This window comes from Capra hircus, chromosome 27 (genome assembly GCF_001704415.2).
Source record: "Capra hircus breed San Clemente chromosome 27, ASM170441v1, whole genome shotgun sequence".
Taxonomy (NCBI): domain Eukaryota; kingdom Metazoa; phylum Chordata; class Mammalia; order Artiodactyla; family Bovidae; genus Capra; species Capra hircus.
Window position 1 is genome coordinate 9,068,490 of NC_030834.1, and position 17,430 is coordinate 9,085,919.

Sequence of the window (17,430 nt, forward strand, 5' to 3'; positions counted from 1 at the left end):
GAGCCCGTCCACAGTCGGTGTGCGGGCAGCTGCCCTCCCAGCCCAGGCGTCCAGCCACTCGGGGCAACCCAAGAACTCAGGTCTGGCTGCCTGGGACGCACCCCAGGTGGATCTGGTCATCAAGGACTTGTGGGGAGGCACCGTCTCACAGATCCTGAGGTTTTGGTCAACTTGGGAAGGAAACAGGGTGTATGGACCCTGAAGACTTTCGCAGGACAGCAGGATTAGTGCCCTGGGAAGATGCTGCTGAGAAGGGCTGAGCCAGGCTGATGCCCATGGCCTCGTCGCTGCCTGGTCTGGGCACTCAGGGTTCTGCGGAGCAGTTCCCCGCCCCACCCCTTCACATCAGGCTGCAGGGCAGCAACCTGGAGCGGGGTCCAACCCAGTAAAGAATCAGGTCCCCAAGTTGGACCTCATCCCAAACTGCTCGCTGAGCCCTGGCTTGGAAACAGACTTCTATATGGGGCTTCCCCTCAAGGGGATTTTTGCCTGCCTTTTCACAAAGTTCCTTCTCCAAACAGCTGAGGAAGGAGTCTCTCACATTCTGGTGAAAAAAATCTAAGATCAACCATCAAATCCACCCAGCCCCATGACCACCAGAAACCCTGGGACCCTCCTTGACACGTATGACACTCTCCAAAGGGGTTGAGTTTCACTAGCCTGATGTTCTGCACGAACCAAAGGGATCCAAGCTCACCTAGGACTGAACCTAGACCACTTCAGAGCTCAGAGCTCAAATCTGAACAACAGATTTAAAAGTTGCATTTCAGACATGGGAAGGGCCTTAGAGGTCATCCAGCCCAAGTCCCTAGTTCTGGGTCAGAACAGACACAGAGAAGTAAGGCCCGAACGGCAAACCGGCAGCAGGCCCACAGGTGGGATTAGGAGCTAGGCAGTGCTCATCCCACTAAGACCACGTGGTTTCACTCCAAGACAGGCTTCATGGCTGCCAGGGTCCCAGAAGCGGGTGGGTTTTGTACATCACATTGCTGTTTCTTTTGTCATTCCCAAGTGTCGAGAGGTTTTGTCTGACTTCCCACATGACTGACTGTTACCCCAAACCAATTATGACTAACTGATGACTATCTGGGGGGCAGCAGGGTCCCCCGTTTCAAAGGATGGAGCAGTCTGATGAGTCTGTACGCTTATAACAAGCACTATGTACAAGTTTCAGAGATTCCTTTTTATAGGAATGTTAATTCTCATCCTTTCTCAGTTGGTGAAAGTAAAAATAATCGTTAGTCTCAAGTATTTCTTTACATAACAGCTATTCTAGATCAGGTTCTTATAATACTCTGCTGTGTTATCAGCAACAAACTAATGTGCTGAAAAAAACATGAGAAAATGAAAACTAGCATGTTTCAAAGTACCTATGACAATCATGAAGCAAATGTACCAAATGGCAGAAAGCTTTTCCAAAAGGGAACTTGATTTTTGCAAAGATCATTCCAGAGAGCTTTTAAACCACCAAACAGTACTGCCTATAAAAGTCTAAAAAATCACTATTTATTCTTGCACGTTTTGTAAAACAGTTCATAAGAGGATGTTCTTACTGTTAAAACAGTGTTTTGGTTTGAGAATAGAGCAGAAAGAGAATTCCTCGCTGGTTGGCGGTGGATGTTTGGCAGGAGACGGGAGACTGTTCAGGGAGGAAGGGGGCAGCTAGGCTGAGAGTCAGACTGAGGTCACAGGAGATGCCGCTGCTAGTCTGGGGTCCCCTGAGCCAGGCTCCTCCTGGAGCCACCACCTCCCCACGTTGAGTCCAGAGGATGGCTTGGCCAGGTGACACTTCCCACAGCTGCTGCAAGACCCCCAAACGTGTGGTAGCTGCTGTGCCAGTGTAGGGGTGGGGTGGGGCAGGTGGGGGACGGATGCATGGATAGATGGACGAGTCGGGGGGAGAGGCAGCTCTGTCCTGAGAGCACTGAACCCAGTCAGGCCTGGACGTGGACACTGGGAAGGGGCCTGGCTTTGGACCTGCCTTCCAGTGACCACAGGCGGGCAAGGGAGACCAACAGCTTTCTTCTGGCTGCACGAAGCCCGCAGGGCACCACATGCCTGCCCGCCCCGGCTCCCGCCTGGCCCCCAGATCTCTGCCTGGATCTCCCTGCCCGTACTTCCAGATCGTCTCCTACCCCCCAACGTCACATACTCTCAACCCTGCGGCTCCCATGTGGGGGGAAACACCATCTGAACAGTGCTGGGGATTCCAAGTCACCCAGAGATGCGCAGCCATCTGACAGGGGGGCTTCAACTTCACCCCAGCAGCCATCTGACAGGGGGGCATCACCTTCTTCCCAACACCACAAGCCCCCATTCTGGAAGCCAAGCCCCCATGCCGGTTAACTCAGAGAACCGCAACGCTGGTGAGAAACCCACTGCTCAGGGTCACAGCCGGGGGAGAGAGGGTGAAGGGAGAAACCCCTCGATTTAGTCACCATCAAAGACAACTTTATTGACTCACAGGAACGAACCCCAAACCCTGCGCGGCTCTGGCTCTCCCTTGCCCACCCCCCTCCCAGCCCTGGACCACCACACTGGGCTGGCCGCCCTTCCCTCACAACAACCCAGGGAGGCAGGTGTCCCCACCCCCCGGTCTGGGGGCAGACGAGTGTGGCAGCTGCCGAGCGGGGGGACCAGCCTCTGCCGCGCCGGCCCCTCGGGGGGAGAACAGCACTCCCCCGGCCCTGCAGACACAGTCTCTCCCATGAGTCTGGCCCTGAGGCCGGGCGCTCCTGGGGCAGCGCTGCCCGGAGAGGTCCCCCGCACACACGGGCCTCAGACAGACGGTGCCCCAGGCCCCTGCGGGGACGTGGGCTCCCACCCAGCACTCAGGCCGCTCAGGCTCGGTGGGGAGGGACTTTTAATGGCATTCCTCCAATGAACTTGGCGGAAAGGGACACAAGGCAGCTTGTCCCAGGGCGGCTGGGCGGCTCGGACGCTGGAGTCCTTGCGTGGAGCCGGTCCAGGCGGCGGCAGGGCTCAGGACCGGCTCCGGTCCTCGTGGTTGCCGACGATCATCTTGCTGTACAGCTTCTGCTGTTCCTCCTTGAATGTGTCCTTCACCTTCTCCCGCTTCAGGCCACCGTCCCTGACGAGAGCACGGCAGGGCTGGGCATCCGAGCAGCAGCCCAAGCCCACCCTGCTCCCGGCCAGCTGTGCGCCCCCCACACCCGGGGAGGGGGTGTCTGAGTGGACGGAGTAAGCCGGCAGCACCCGCCTCAGAAATCCCATCCCCAGACTCGGCGGGCAGAGCCTGGCCTGACTCACCACAGCAGGTCCACCAGGCCGCCCTGCCTGGCAATGGCGGACTTCACCCTGTTGGCAAACTGGACCGCGTCCTCCTCCGCCTGCAAGAGAGGACGTGTGCCAGCCCTCGAGCCGGGCGTGGGGCACAGAGCACGGGGGCCCCGGGCATGGGCTGGGCACCCACCTGTCTGGTCATCGGGGGCAGGTACCACACGCTGCAGACGATGGCCCAGCTGGTCATCATCCTGAGTAGGTAGGTCATCATCCCGTACTTGCTGCTGTTATAGAAGGCGTCCCCGAACTGCGGGTCATACTGCAGGGTGACAAGGCGGGGTGTGTGTGTGTGTGCGCGCGCGCGCACGTGCAAGAGTGTATGTCAACAGTGTGTGTGCGTTTGCATGGGTGTCAACAGTATGTATGTGTCAATAGGCTGCGTGTGTCTGTGTGTGCATATGTGTGTGTGTCAACAGTGTGTGTTTGTGTGTGTGAACAGTGTTCTATGTGTGTGTCTGTGAACAGGCTCTACGTGTGTGCGAACAGCAACCTTTCCAAACAGTGCCCCCAACCCGGGGTGAGGTGAGCAGGAGGACATGGCTCCCCGCCCCACGACCCGAACACTCCCCAGTAAGCGCAGCCCAGGCACCGCTGGCCTCCAGCAGCACCTGCCTCCTTGGCAGAGCGGGGATGCAGCCCTTCCCCACCTCGTCCTGTCTCCCTCACGGGCGTCCAGCATCTATTCTTTAGGTCCTCAAGCCAACCGACCCGCGCGCAGAGGACGGGACCACGGTGCCACAGATCCAGCCCCGAGTCAACAATCACCAGGATGCCCACACTTGCTCCCGTTACGTCACACACTCACAAGCACTTTGACACGCAGCTCCCCAGAGAGACCTTACATGGCGGCCAGCCTTCAAAGCCCACCTCTGGGGCCCAGACCCGGGAGCAGACGATGAGGAAGCTCTGCTTTTGTCCTGACCCTTCATGGGGCTCGCTGACCGTGAGAAGCCGAGAGGCCGCCTGGGTGGCCAGGCACAGAGGCCTTCCCCGGGGGAGTGCCCGTCAGACGCTGTCCCCTGCCCGCCCCTCTGGTGGAGGCCCTGGCAAGGGGCATGTCGTGGGTGACGCGGCCACTGCTGTGAGCCACGTGCTCCCAAACACGAGTGCAGTGGGGTGGGCGGGATGGGAGGTGACAGGCAGCGTACGGGGCCGCATCCTCGAGGAGAAAGCCTGAGAAGGGCCAGGGCTGGGCCGCCACGGGGTCTGGGGCTCTCCCAGATGCGACGCCAGACGGAGAGTGACTGCAGCGCAAGCACCCAGGACCCGAGTGAAAAAGCAGAGGAGACCCCACGAGACTCGGTGGCCACCACGGTGGGCGCCCTCTGGAGTCCTCGGGAAGGGACACTGGCCGAGACGCCCGCGCGCAGCCGCTCACACTTGGCGGGATGGGTTTGAACTGCATGCTCTTCTTGCAGGACGAACAAGCCTGCATTCTATGACTCTCAGAGTGAAAGTTAAGAGAGCTGTGCCTAACTGCAGACCCGACTAGAGATGAAGGCACTCAGGCTTACTTATAGGAAATGTGGGAGAACGGATCTCACGTGGGACGGCAAGGAAAACACTGCCACGGTTCACGAAGCAGGACTGGAGAGAAACCCTGGCCTCACGTGTGAGAGCCCTCTGTTGAGGCCTGAGTCTCTGTTCCACGCTGGGCAGACACCGTGGAGAGAAAAGCAAGGCCAACACTCAGATCAGCAATACACTGCTCCAGATCAGACAACGGCTTCCTTTTGGTGGAAATGCAGGGAGAGGCTTGGAAACCGCTGAGGTTATGCAAGTTTGGTTACCAATGACAGTTTCACAAAAACTAGAAAACTACTTGGGTGGCAGAAGTTCTTAATCACATGTGGGCTTTCCTTAGCCTCGGATGGAAGGAAAATGGCCATGCCCGTGTTCCAGAGAGAATGTAGCTGTCCAAGGGTCCACACTCTGAAAATACCAAGGGCAGCTTCTTACTGAGATTCCCGGCCAGCAACACCAGCAGCACCCAGGATGGGGTCGAAATGCAAGCTCTGAAACTCTGGGCGTGGGGCCCAACAACGGGCATGCTCATAGCCCCACCAGCTGATGCTGACACAGCTGCGAAGACCCAACACTGGGGTTTCCAGGCACCATGGGTAAGAATCACCTGGCAATGCAGGGGACACGGGCTCCACTGCTGTGGTCTGGGAGGATCCCACTTGCCATGGGGCAACTAAGCCTGGGAGCCTCAACTACTGCGCCCGTGCGCCTGGAGCCTGTGCTTGCAGTAAGAACAGCACTACAGTGAAAAGCCTGCACACCACAAGGAATAGGAGCCCCCACTCACCACAACCAGAAAAACACGCCCAACACTCTGGAGCGAGGAAGAAGGGCTTCTGTGCAGCAGCTGGTTTTTAATAGACACCCAGTGGGAGGCCCTGAGCCCCCAGGATGCTACACTGCGGGACGTCATGCGTGCCACACCAACGCTCCCCATTCTCATACCACGGCAGACCCTGCAGACAGAGCCTCTCCTGTTCCTCCAGACCAGCATCCTCAACAACTCCCCAGCAGCCCTGGTCCAGAGACCCGTTACTCACCCTGCAGCCGCTCGTTCCCCACCAGCCTGGCCTGTCACCTCCCTGAGAAAGCGGCGTGGCCTGGGAGCCTGCGCTTCCCCCAGGGGAATGCCGCCTCCCCAGCTGCACCAGCTGCTGCCAGGTGAAAACAAGGACCATTCCTACAGACGACCGAGGCCCGTGAGATCCCAAACACCACTCTGACTCAAGCTCACCATCACCCTGTTCTGTCAACCTAAATAATTTAAACACAGTGACAAAGGCTGTGTATTTTTAGAGGTAGTAATGTAACTTGGCATTCTTTTATGAATAACAACGTGCATCTATTTATAAGAGCAAAGGGCTAGGAGGGGTGAGGAGGAGGAAAAAGGAAGCCTGGCAAAGTGCGTCCCTTCTCTCCAAGCGCGTCTGAACAGCCAGAGGCTCGGGTTCCCGCGAGGTGGGGCAGACGGGACAGGCTCCTGAGGCCCCTTTGTTCTCAAGAGCGGCCACATGAGCCAAAGCCGAGGAGCCGCTTCCTTCTCTGGTGACAAGGCCACACGGCCTCTGCCCACCCGCCCGCACCGCCAGGCAAACGCACAGACCCCCGGGCCTCCCCGCCCCACAGGAAGCCCCCTTCAGGTGCAGTGCCTTCCGAGCTGTGGGTTTATGAACAAAGAGGAGCACGTGCGGAGCTCTGCCAAGCCCCGAAGGCTCTGAGGCGTGGGCTGCAGCCGCCCACTCTCCGCAGCGGCCGCGGTGATGGCCACTGGCGCTGGGAGGGCTCCTACCTTGATAGCAACAGGGTAAACTGTGGCTCCAATTTCAAAACTTCCCTTTTTGAACATCATCACCGATGTATTATTGATGCAGGTTCCTAAAATGCAGAAGAGAATAAAATGCTTTTCTTTTCGGTCCTTTACCCCAGAGATCAGCAACAGTTTATGGACTCAATATAATAGTAAAAGTCCTTCTGACAGCTCTTCCGAGAGGATAAGCCTGTCACCTCCCCAGCGTGGGAACACACGCTGGAGGGAGGCGAGCAGACCACTGCCCTGCCTCCTCTTCTCTCCTTCCAGGACCACCTTCCAGGGTCCCAGGGAGCCCAGAGGGGAGGCCAGACCCCCCGCTGAGTTGGGAAGGCTGGGGAAGGACTGTGCCACAAGCTCAAGCAGCGTGGGGGCAAAGATGCAGGAGGCGGCCACATGACAGCACTCGCTGTCCACACTGAGTCCCCTGAGCTTTCAGTTCCAGGACCAGCCCAAAGGGCCCCCAGCTGAAGCGGTGAAGACAGGTTCTTCCAACACAGCCCTGGACTCCCCTGCCTGCCCGGCCTCCCTACACAGCAGCTTACCCTCCGGAAAGATGAGGATGGGCAACTTGCTTTTATCCTGCACGTGCTCGGTCAGCCTGCAGAAGAGAGAAATGGAAGGGAGGGCCAGCCAGCCTCACGTCCATCACCATCCACCTAGATGCGATGCTGGGTGTGGTATAAAGGCAGGCTAATGAACATGATCCTTTTACAAACCCTCGATCTAACAGACAAAAGGCCTAAGTTGGACAGGGAACCCGGGTTGATTACTATTTAGCACGAACAGCTGTTGAGTGAAGCACGTGAGTCTGAGTGTACAGGCTGTGGCTCTGATCTGAGACTGCCTAACGGGCTCACCTGCCAGAGCAGCCTCGAGAAATGCTTGCCCCGACTTCCTAGGGCCGTGCTGGGTGGCCCTGCAGCCCTGAGACACAGTGCAGGGAACAGGGCGGCCCACTGGCCCTGGGGAGCGGGTCTCAGGGGAGCCTCGACTCCTCGAGTTACACAAAGCTCTCACCCTAACCTGTGCCACGTCTGCCTTTTATCTTCCTTGGAAACAGAGCTGCGCTTTATTCTATTGCTCAAAGTGTGCTTTCATGTGTGACAGTGAGCTCATTTTGAGATTTGAACTCACATTAAAAGTTTGTAGGTTGTTATGACAATGGGTTCAAGGAATTAAATTAAAAAAAGGTTAAAAACACTACTAACTCGTTAACACTACAGTTTCCATACTTTCTAGAGTCCACATTTCAGATTCAGAAGCAGCTGGGCTCAGTGGAGAAGGCTGGAGGTACGACCTCCCCTAAAATCGGGCTGTGCGCGAGTGCGTGTCGCTCATTTACCTTCTGGCCACCAGGTGGCGATCCTTCACTTCGGAGCGCTCGAACCAGACGTGGGGGCAGGCCTTGACCATGGCTCTCTGGATGACTCCCATGAGGCCGCCGTGCACCTGCCCCACCTGCTCGCAGAGGAAGGGGCAAGGGCAGCGAGATCATCCTCACACAAAGTCCCCGGTCCCCAAGGGCAGCGAGACCATCCTCACACAAAGTCCCCGGTCCCCAAGGGCAGCGAGACCATCCTCACACAAAGTCCCCGGCACCCAAGGGCAGCGAGACCATCCTCACACAAAGTCCCCGGTCCCCAACCTCCTTCCCCCTACGCTTTACTGGTAACCAGAGGTTCCTTACTGTTTAGAAACCACTGTTAGTTAGACTCTCTGAATTTAAATCCTCCTTCTAACCTGTGACAGCAGATGTGCAAGGGAAAACCCTACAAAGAACCGTGAAGCAGAGCCCTCTGTGTCCAAATGCCCTCCCTGTGTGGATTCTCCAAGGCCTCTGCGCCCCGTCCCTTCAAATCCCCTCTCGGGGGGGTGGTGTGAAGACGGATACATGTATACGTATGGCTGAGCCCCTTTGCTGTTCACCTGAAACTACCACAACACTGTTCACTAGCTACACCCCAACATAAAATAAAAAGTGTAAAGTCTGGGGGAAGAAAGAAAACCCCCCTCCCCACCTCCACCCGCCTTTCCACTGCCCACCTCCACTTTCCCCACGTGCTCAGCCACTCGGCTCACAGCACCCAGGTCCCAAGGAGCCCCTGAGGCCACGGAAACCAAGGTGACAGCCCAGGCTGGGGCCCGAGTCTGAAAGCACGCTTGCCCGCTCACCCCCTGGAGACAGAGCTCCCGGCCGTGACCAGCTAGAGGACTCTCGGAGGGAGGCCTTACCATGGCGTAGTAGCCATCGCTGGCCAGGATGATGACGTCAATGGGAGACGTGTGGTTGGCCACGCAGATGCCGCCGTCTCTAGGCCGGTTCTTCCTGTTCACAAGGTTCGAGGAGCAAGGGGAATCGGCGTGAGACGATGCGTCTGGAACGTGCATCTGGCCGGGGGTCCAGCCCCCCAAGTTCCGGCAGCGCCACCCCGCGTGCCACGCCGCGCCCCCGTGGACCCTCACCTGTCGTGGTAGGTGATGATGGCTGTCAGGGCGCGCACACAGATCCGGTAGCACATGAGGTGCACGTGCTTGCTCAGGAACTCCTTGAACCTGCGACAACGGGACAGAGAGCTCTGCTTTCACCTTACGTGCACACAGGGAGTCAGCAAAGGGTGCCGGGTCTAACCATCTAACCATCGCTGCCTACGCCCTTCACAACTGTATATATAAGTATTTTTATAATTATTAGTGTCTACGGTAAGTATTAGCGTCTTTCTGTCTACAGACAAAGGAAGAAATGATGAGGACAGCTCACATTCACCGCGGGTGATGGACTCAGAAGTCTCAGCCCGAGAATTTCCAGCAAAGGTGAGTCCCCTAGAGTCTTTGCCAGTGACAGCCAGAGGCAGGCGGAGGCCAGAGAGTCAAACCTCCCCACCAGCTGGGGCAGAAGAGAGGTCTGCCAGCCCCAGAACTTCCCAGAAGGATCCCATTTCTTAAAAAAGAAAAAAAAAAAGGAAAAGGCAAACAAAAAGGACCTACCTACCTACCTACACTTCTTACCCTCTTGACGAATGCTCAAAACTCAACTACTTGCTTTGTAAAGCCTGCTAGCCCTGGACACTACCATTTTGTGCTTTCTCTGTTTTGTCTTTAAAGCTGGAGGAATGAGAGGGCTGGAGGGCAAAAAGAACAGTCACAGGTAAGATCAGTGAGGGGGGACAGAGCTTTGCTGCTGAGTCAGTTACTATGGAGCTACTGACTCCATCTAAGAACCTGTGGTTTGGGCTGCACCGCCCACCCCCTGCGGTACCCGCAGAGTCCAACACCCACGCTCCGCTCACCTCCCGTTTGGCAGGTACCCTACCATCGTTGTGCCCACCACCAGGAGGCTGATCCCTGTGAAAGCGAGAGCTATCCTGTAACGAGAAGACAAGTTACAGTACAGCAGACAGACAAACTCCTGCCCTGAGTGTAGACCTGAATGTGTGAAAACGCCAGACGTGATCGCTGGCTCACACAGGGCTCCCACCGGGATCGGAACCGGGGCCGCTCACTCTCCTGGGACAGGGTGCCATGACTTGGTTCTCAGCTGACAGACACCCCCGCCTCGGCACCAGGCAGCAGCCAGAAGGATAGGGCAGCCGATGGCTGGCCATGCTGCCCTCAGGCACCTGCTGTCCTGCAGCCTCCCCCTTCCCCTTGGCTTTAACCCCTGGCAAAAGCACAGCTTCTCTGTGAAGCAGCAGGAAGTAGGGTCCAAAGGTGCCAGCAGCCGGCAAGGCCTACTCAGAACAGCACATGGCACAGAGACCCGGGAGATCAATATCGCCTCTGTCCTGGAGAAGAAGCTGCAGGAAAGAACCAGCCAGGCCCGGGGAGGAGGGCCACAAAGAACACCGTGCTCCCGTCCCTGGGCTTAGTCCGTCCAGACAAGCAATTTGTCTTTGAGAAACTCAACTATTTCTTATTTCTGTCTGCTATGCAGACAACCCAGGACCCTTCTAAAGGACAAGCCGGGCACCCTTCCGAGAGCCGGCCGGCCTGGCTGATGGGAGGGCTCCACCAGCCTCCTCTGAAGTGGAAGCACGGGGCGTGGGCCGGGCCTTACCTGAGCGGCAGCAGGAAGCAGTAGCGGATGAGCACGCCCAAGCCCCACAGCACGGTGAGCCGCAGGCTGATGTAATGGAAGTTGTAATTGGTCCTGCTCAGCAGGTTCCAGGACTCCAGCTCCTCTGCCGAGAACCTCTTGGTCACCTCGTCGTCCATGATGGTCTCCATTCCTTTCCGGCAGAAGTAGAAAATGTCCGAGAGCTCAAACTCAGGAGTATTGTCCAGCGCCTTACTGCTCCCGCTCCGGCGGATTTCTTTGATCTCTTCCTCTAGTGACGTGGGGTCTTTTGCAATGATTCCTGCAAGAGAACAGCCCTTTCAGGTGGTCCGCTGGGAGAAGGGCGTCAGAAATGCTCAGGGCATACTCCCTGCCTGCCGCAGGGAGCAGGGGTGGGGTGGGGGGCCCGGGGGCCCTGTCTTACCATTGGTGTAGGGCTTGTAAAGCTGGTGGTGGTTCTCCTTGGCTCCTCTCTCCATCCTCAAGGTAGCCCACTGCAGGGGAACAGCAACACACAGGGTGAGCCCCTTCTCCTCTCAGGGGGCTCCTCCACTTCCGGTCTGTGGCAGCCTCAAGCCCAATCACCCCGGATCAGACTGCACCTGGAGTGCGGGCTCTGGGGAAGCTCGGAGCCCTCTCCTCTGGGCAGACCTGTCCCTGATGACCTGGACTGCTTCCTTTGTTTCTGCCAAATGACAGCTCTTCGCCAACTGCCAAGCCAATTGTCCGGGAAGGTACTGCCTGCTTCCCAAATTATTCCAAGAAAGCAACAATTTTAGCTTTTGAGTTGATAAAAGATTTAAATACTATGTATACGTGGACTGTCCATTTACCCTCTGAGTAATATCTAACGGGAAACGCCACAATTTGACACAAAAAGCTTGAAAATAGCTTAGTGTTAATTAAAAAAAAAAAAGTTAAGCAAAAAAAACTAGGTTCAAATCCCAAGTTCGAGAGTTCTGTGTGCCTTCAGCAATTCATCCCATCGCGCTGGTCTCTTTCACCCACAAAACTGGATGAAGGTGCATCGACCTTCCCTTGGCGAGGACATGAGAGGCTGTGTGTGACAGGCTCTGGGAGACTGCAAGCCCTCAGTGCCCTCATCTTACTAAAGTAACAGGGAGCACAGGGGAGCCTCTTCCTAGAGCCTCTTGCCCTTCATCAGAACCCTAAGTGCCACCCGAGAGCCCGGGGCTGGGCGGCTCCTACTAGCGGGAGGGAGGGGCGAGCATGCCAGCTCGCACCTGCCTGATGCCGGGACCGCGATGACAAGGACACAGAACCCGCGTTTCAAAGGTGTCCTTTCAAACTCCTGTCTCCACAGCTATGCTAGGGAGAGAAGAACCCTGTCCCTCCACGATGCCACAGAATCCACACAGCCAAAGCCTCTGTGAGACCCTGCTGGCAGAGCCTGAGGTGTGAGCAGGGTGGCGGAGCGAGCAGCAGGATGTGCGCCTCCTCAGCGACCTGAGCGCGTGCGGAAACCTCTCGGACGCCATGGTCCAGAGAAGACAGGCCGCTTACAAAGCCACCCACGCCAAGGTCTGAGGCGGGAAAACACACACGACCCCTGTCGGGTTCTTAGCCCCTGATGGGTTCTGGCACGGAGGACGTTTTTTCTAGAAGAAAATGTAAACATAACTGCTGTAGTGCAGGAAGACGAACTCCCACCCGGGAATGCCATCTAGGGAAGAGGCGATTCAGGGCCAAGCCTGGTACAAAGACACAGCTCGATCGCCCAGAATGTCTCTGTTCTGGCCAAGACTGCCTCAGTGTTGCAGGCCCAAGTCAGGGAACCTCGGTGCTGGCGCGCGGGTCGGACTGTGACAGGCAGGGAGCACACGCCCCAGGCCGCCGGAGCCCCAGAGCAGACAGCTGTGAGCACCGACTCAGGATGGAAAGTTCCAGAAGGCTGTTGCTTCCGCTTTAACTGGAAAGATGCTGGTTCAGTGAGCCTGTGGCTTCTGGCTCCATGATAAACATCCTCCTGTCCTCCTGCTTTGTTCTTCCAGCTTTGCTTTTCCAAACTTCGGGGACATCACAAAATGTGTCTGTGTGAAGGATGAAGTCAGCAGAACAGGGGCAGAGGGCAGGGCAGGGGCCGCCTGGGACAGGCACCCAGTGACCGGCTGCTCTGCCAGGCGAAGGGACTCGGGAGGGGGTACTGGCATCAGCAACGTCTGAGAATGGCACGCCTGGCTTCTCTGAGCCTCATTTTTAAGAAGTATCATGTGCAGATATCCAGAATAAAGTGAGAGCCCCAGGTCCAGAGCTCATTTCGCCAAAATCTCCTCTTCCTTCCCTTGATCCAACATGCCACTTGAGTCCCTGTTCAGGGTCAGATTACTTAATTATTGCCTTCTCAGCTTCTCCTGCACAGAGACTGTTAGGGGCACAGACACGCTGCCCTGTAGACTAAACCCAAGACAGCCCTCGGCAGGTGACAGGCAGGCCGGACCCTTAGAAGGTGGGCGGGGTGACGGGTGCATCTTTGCTGGTTAGTCACTCTGCTGTGCTGCCGCTCAGAAGCCCAGCACCCGGGGAAGGCCAGACAGCCTCTGCAGCCTTGTCTCAGCGAGACCTCCCCTCTTCTCCAGCTGGCCTACACCGCCCCTTCCCCGACCAGACTGTGGATGCCCAAGAATCAGCCCCCAGAGAAGCCAGGCTCCCAGCACCCCACCCTCTCCCACTTCCCCGGCAGAGATAGCATCTTTTAACAAGTCTCTCTTCCCTCCCTGCTTTGGCTAGAATCGCTCAGTGAGTGAAAAAGTGTCTGACTCTTTGCGACCCCGCAGACTACACATTCCACGGGATTCTCCAGGCCAGAATATTGGGGTGGGTAGCCTTTCCCTTCTTCAGAGGATCTTTCTGACCCAGCAGGGTCTCCTGCATTGCAGGTGGATTCTTTACCAACTGAGCTATGAGGGAATAACTTGATAGAAAGAAAGTGAAGTCGCTCAGTCGTGTCCGACTCTTTGCAACCCGGTGGACTGTAGCCTACCAGGCTCCTCTGTCCATGGGATTCCCCAGGCAAGAATACTGGAGTGGGTTGCCATTTCCTTCTCCATAACTTGGTAGCTGCCATCAAATTCACAATCCTGACTTCACACCTCACATTTCTGATCACCTGCTGGTCATGACCATGTGCCAGCATCCCTCTGCCCTCACATCCGGTGTGAGAGGGAGAGGCAAATGCACACGCCCGGACCCCACCGTGCTCCCCGTCACCCGCCCTCCTCCTGGGATACCCAAGCTGCCCATCTGTCCACCCAGTCCTTTCAGCCCGCCCCGGACGCTTCCTCCCCAGCTGCCTGAGTCAGGCCACCACCGGCCTCTCTTACTTACACAGGTGCGACAGGTTCCACTGTGCTCCTTCCTCCCTCCAAGCCAAATGACGCACACTGGTCTCATCCCCTGGCCTGGGCTTTCAGGGGCTTTTCAATGGCTTCTCAAAGCCTAAAGAACAGCCGGTTTTATAAGCTATCTCAGCCCCTCCAGGAACCTGATGGCTCTCCTATCCTGAGCCAGGCACTGTCTCTAAACCAGACTGCCCCTGCTCGCCTCTACCCACTGCATTCCTAGAGCACTGCTTCCTTTGTAAATCCATTCGAATGCCAAATCTTAGATGAAATGGTACCTCCCCAACTCCTGCAGTCAGAGATCATCCCCACCCGCATATTTTAACTGGTGTCACATTCTGAATCGGTTCTGTAGGCAGACATCGGTCTTTCCTACTCAACTATAGCTGCCTCAGTGGGCAGAATCCAGAATCCACCCAGACGTGCTGGGCAGCGGAGTCTGATCAAGTGCCATGCAGCACTTAGGCAGTCAAAAAGGACTGGGTTTAATTCACCAATGACCAAGGTTTCTCTTCATCAAGGTCTCCAAAACCACTTCTGAGCATCCTCCCCGCTGTAATCTCACTCTCATCTCCTTCCGTTCATCCTTTGAGCTACTTCCCCCCAGTCACACTGGAATCACCCTTCCCACGGGGGTGGGAAGGGGGTGCCGCTGACACACATCCCCTCTTGGACCTGCACCATGTGAAGGAGGCATGCACCACGCTCCCACTCCCTGGAGGAAGCAGACTTCCAGGTCTGAGGACTTAGGTCGTCTCACAGCTGGTAAGAAAACCCTCAAAAGGGTCACACCTACCCACCACAATGCCACCGCCTGTTCAGCCTCTTTGACCTCCTCACCTCCATCACTGGTTTCCAACCAGTTCTGCTGTGGAGCCTGATGTCAAAGCACATTACAGCCGCCTCCTCTGACCTGGTCAATCGCTTTGGCATCGGGCAAAAAATAAGTCATTTCCTCACCCCTATCTTTCTCCTTTATATATAGACTTTCTTCACTGCTTTCCCAAATCATTCTCAACTCAGTTCAAAGTCCTCTTCTAGGAACTGTACCCCAAACATCATCACCACCATTGTGCTGTGTAATAAACCTGAAGCACAAACATTAAGAAAACTAAAGCATTTCCACTCAGCGTTAACAGGACCTGCAAGCTGTCCTCCAGGAGGAAAGACACCGACTACGCGTCCCTCCAGCCCCTGGGCAGATGCACTGAGGCATGCGGGGAGGCGTGCCATCGTGGCAGACCAGCTGCACTGACTCAGGCCCTCCAAAGGCACGGCCTGATGCACTGTGCAGACCAGCAGACAACCAGCTTGATTCATCGTGATAAAGATTCTCTAGTAAATGTGCAGAACAGCTGGCTGAAAATTCTATGCACAGGCTGTTAAGACCACCATAAAATATTACCACAACCAAAAGGCAACACAAAACTATTATTATTTGTCTGGTTATCTACCACTGGCTTAAAATACCACCACTATTTACTCTGCTCTTGAATCTGCAAACTGCACAGGGTCTGGCATGGGCTGGTGGAGGCTGAAGGCAGGGGCTAGAACTCCCTGAAGGCCCGTGAGCTCCCGAGGGTGGCAGCTGATGCCATCAGCCTGTCGTCACAGCCTCCCCAGAACTGGGAGCTGGAACTCCACGGGGCCTGGCCTTCCTCGTGGCATGGCGGCCGGGCTCGGGGGCAAGTCTCCAGAGTCTGGTGGAAGCTGTGCTGTTGCTCCACCCTAACCTCACAGGTCACACAGCGTCAAGGCCACCATGCTCTGTAGGTTAGAAACATTCAGATTCCACCTCGTGATGGTAGATGTTAGAGTCACTGGGGGACCTTTTTAAAAATGCCCACCAAAACCAGTTAGACCAGACTTTCCAGGGGGTAGTCGAGTGCTCCCAAACAAGTCATTTGTTAAATGCTCCCCAGGTCATTCAGATGTGTAGTTAGGAAGAGACCCACGAAATGAAGATGATCTCTAAGCCTCCTTCCCACTGCAAAATCACACAGAGCACCCCAGTTTATGAAGGGATGAAGATGATAAAAAAGGCAAACTAAAGGTGCTGTCTTTATTAAAAGCACCCACCCACAAGTTTTGTATTTTAGATGTATACATGGATACCCTGATGTATTTCCAAGATCTAAAATCAGTTTGGCCAAATCCAACTTGTATTTCATACTACTGCTGATAAAAATGGCATTCAGTTCTTAATGTCCACCAAGATCAAATCAGAGCAACAACCCTGCTCAGACGGTGAGGAAGGACCACTCTTGCAGAACCACCCACTGGCCCTGCTGGGATGCATCAGCCCTTCCTCACCCACCCCTTACCTCACCCACCCCTTACTTGGGCTCACAGCCAAGTTGTTATCATCCAGGAAGCTCAACAGGACAGGAGTCCTGGGATACCCAGAACCCTCCAAGCGCCTGACACACACCTCCAGGAAATACGAGGTACAAACTGAGATCCTGAAATCTGAAATCTTGAGGTCACCAATGAGTGCGTGCGTGTGCACACACACGTATACATGACTTCCATTTCCAGTGATTTTCAAGGTGTGGTCAGCAGTCTCTGATGGCTCAGGAATACCTGTCCCATGGAACTTTAAAATACTGATTTGAGGAGACATTTTCAAAATGGAATAGGGAATGTACATATATTCTAGGTCTTCTTCACCCAAAGTGACCCAAATTTTAAGAATTTAGCTACTACAAAAGGACTCTGATCTGATTACTCTTATTTTTCTGTTTTGAAAATAAGGATTCCCATAGGTCTATGAATTAATCGCGTGCTTAAATGTGTGAATGAAAACTCGCCATCGCTGTGAGCTATCAGGTGCCCGACTCGCTCCATACAGCAGCAAGGGGGTGCGGGCAGTTACTTGGTTCACAGGAACCCTGGGTTCTACTGAAGATTTTCTTGGACTAAAGTTCAAGAAAATTACATTTCATAATTAATTAAAACAAATACTAATGACTGACTAGATTGCCACTTCTCAAGCTTTACTGCGCACCTGGGCTTCTTGGAGCACAGATTCGAATTAGTAGGTCTGAAGGGGGCCTGTGGCCTGCATTTCCAATGTTGTAGGTGACAACTTAGCTGCTGGTCTCAGAGCATTCTCTGAGTAGCAAAGACACCCCCAGAGACCATATGGAGTGCTCAGAAATCTTCGTACCAAACATGAGTGCTCAAATACGTACAAGCCCACCATAGCTCACTATGGACAAGAGCCAAAAGGTGAACAGCCCATCAATGGATGAGTGGATAAGCACATCACAGTACAAACACACGGTGGCATATTACTCGGCCACAAAAACCAAAGTATTGACACGGGTTACAAAGTTATGCTCAACAAAAGCACTCACAAGAGAGCACATTTTATAGCA

At 55.3% G+C, this 17,430-nt stretch overlaps 1 protein-coding gene across 2 annotated transcripts in view; it reads right to left on the minus strand.

The window, feature by feature from the left end:
• Window positions 2,435-17,430, minus strand: part of GPAT4 (glycerol-3-phosphate acyltransferase 4) — a 30,628-nt gene continuing 15,632 nt past the window's right edge. For both annotated transcript variants that reach the window (XM_018041983.1, XM_018041984.1), the window contains 11 exons: window positions 11,116-11,185; window positions 10,692-10,992; window positions 9,925-9,999; window positions 9,101-9,190; window positions 8,870-8,963; window positions 7,980-8,095; window positions 7,180-7,235; window positions 6,617-6,702; window positions 3,434-3,562; window positions 3,271-3,350; window positions 2,435-3,091 (listed from right to left, as the gene is read on the minus strand). In XM_018041983.1, coding sequence (XP_017897472.1) covers window positions 2,983-3,091; window positions 3,271-3,350; window positions 3,434-3,562; window positions 6,617-6,702; window positions 7,180-7,235; window positions 7,980-8,095; window positions 8,870-8,963; window positions 9,101-9,190; window positions 9,925-9,999; window positions 10,692-10,992; window positions 11,116-11,185 — 1,206 coding nt within the window. In that variant the 3' untranslated portion in view covers window positions 2,435-2,982. The remainder of the gene's footprint in view (window positions 3,092-3,270; window positions 3,351-3,433; window positions 3,563-6,616; window positions 6,703-7,179; window positions 7,236-7,979; window positions 8,096-8,869; window positions 8,964-9,100; window positions 9,191-9,924; window positions 10,000-10,691; window positions 10,993-11,115; window positions 11,186-17,430) is intronic.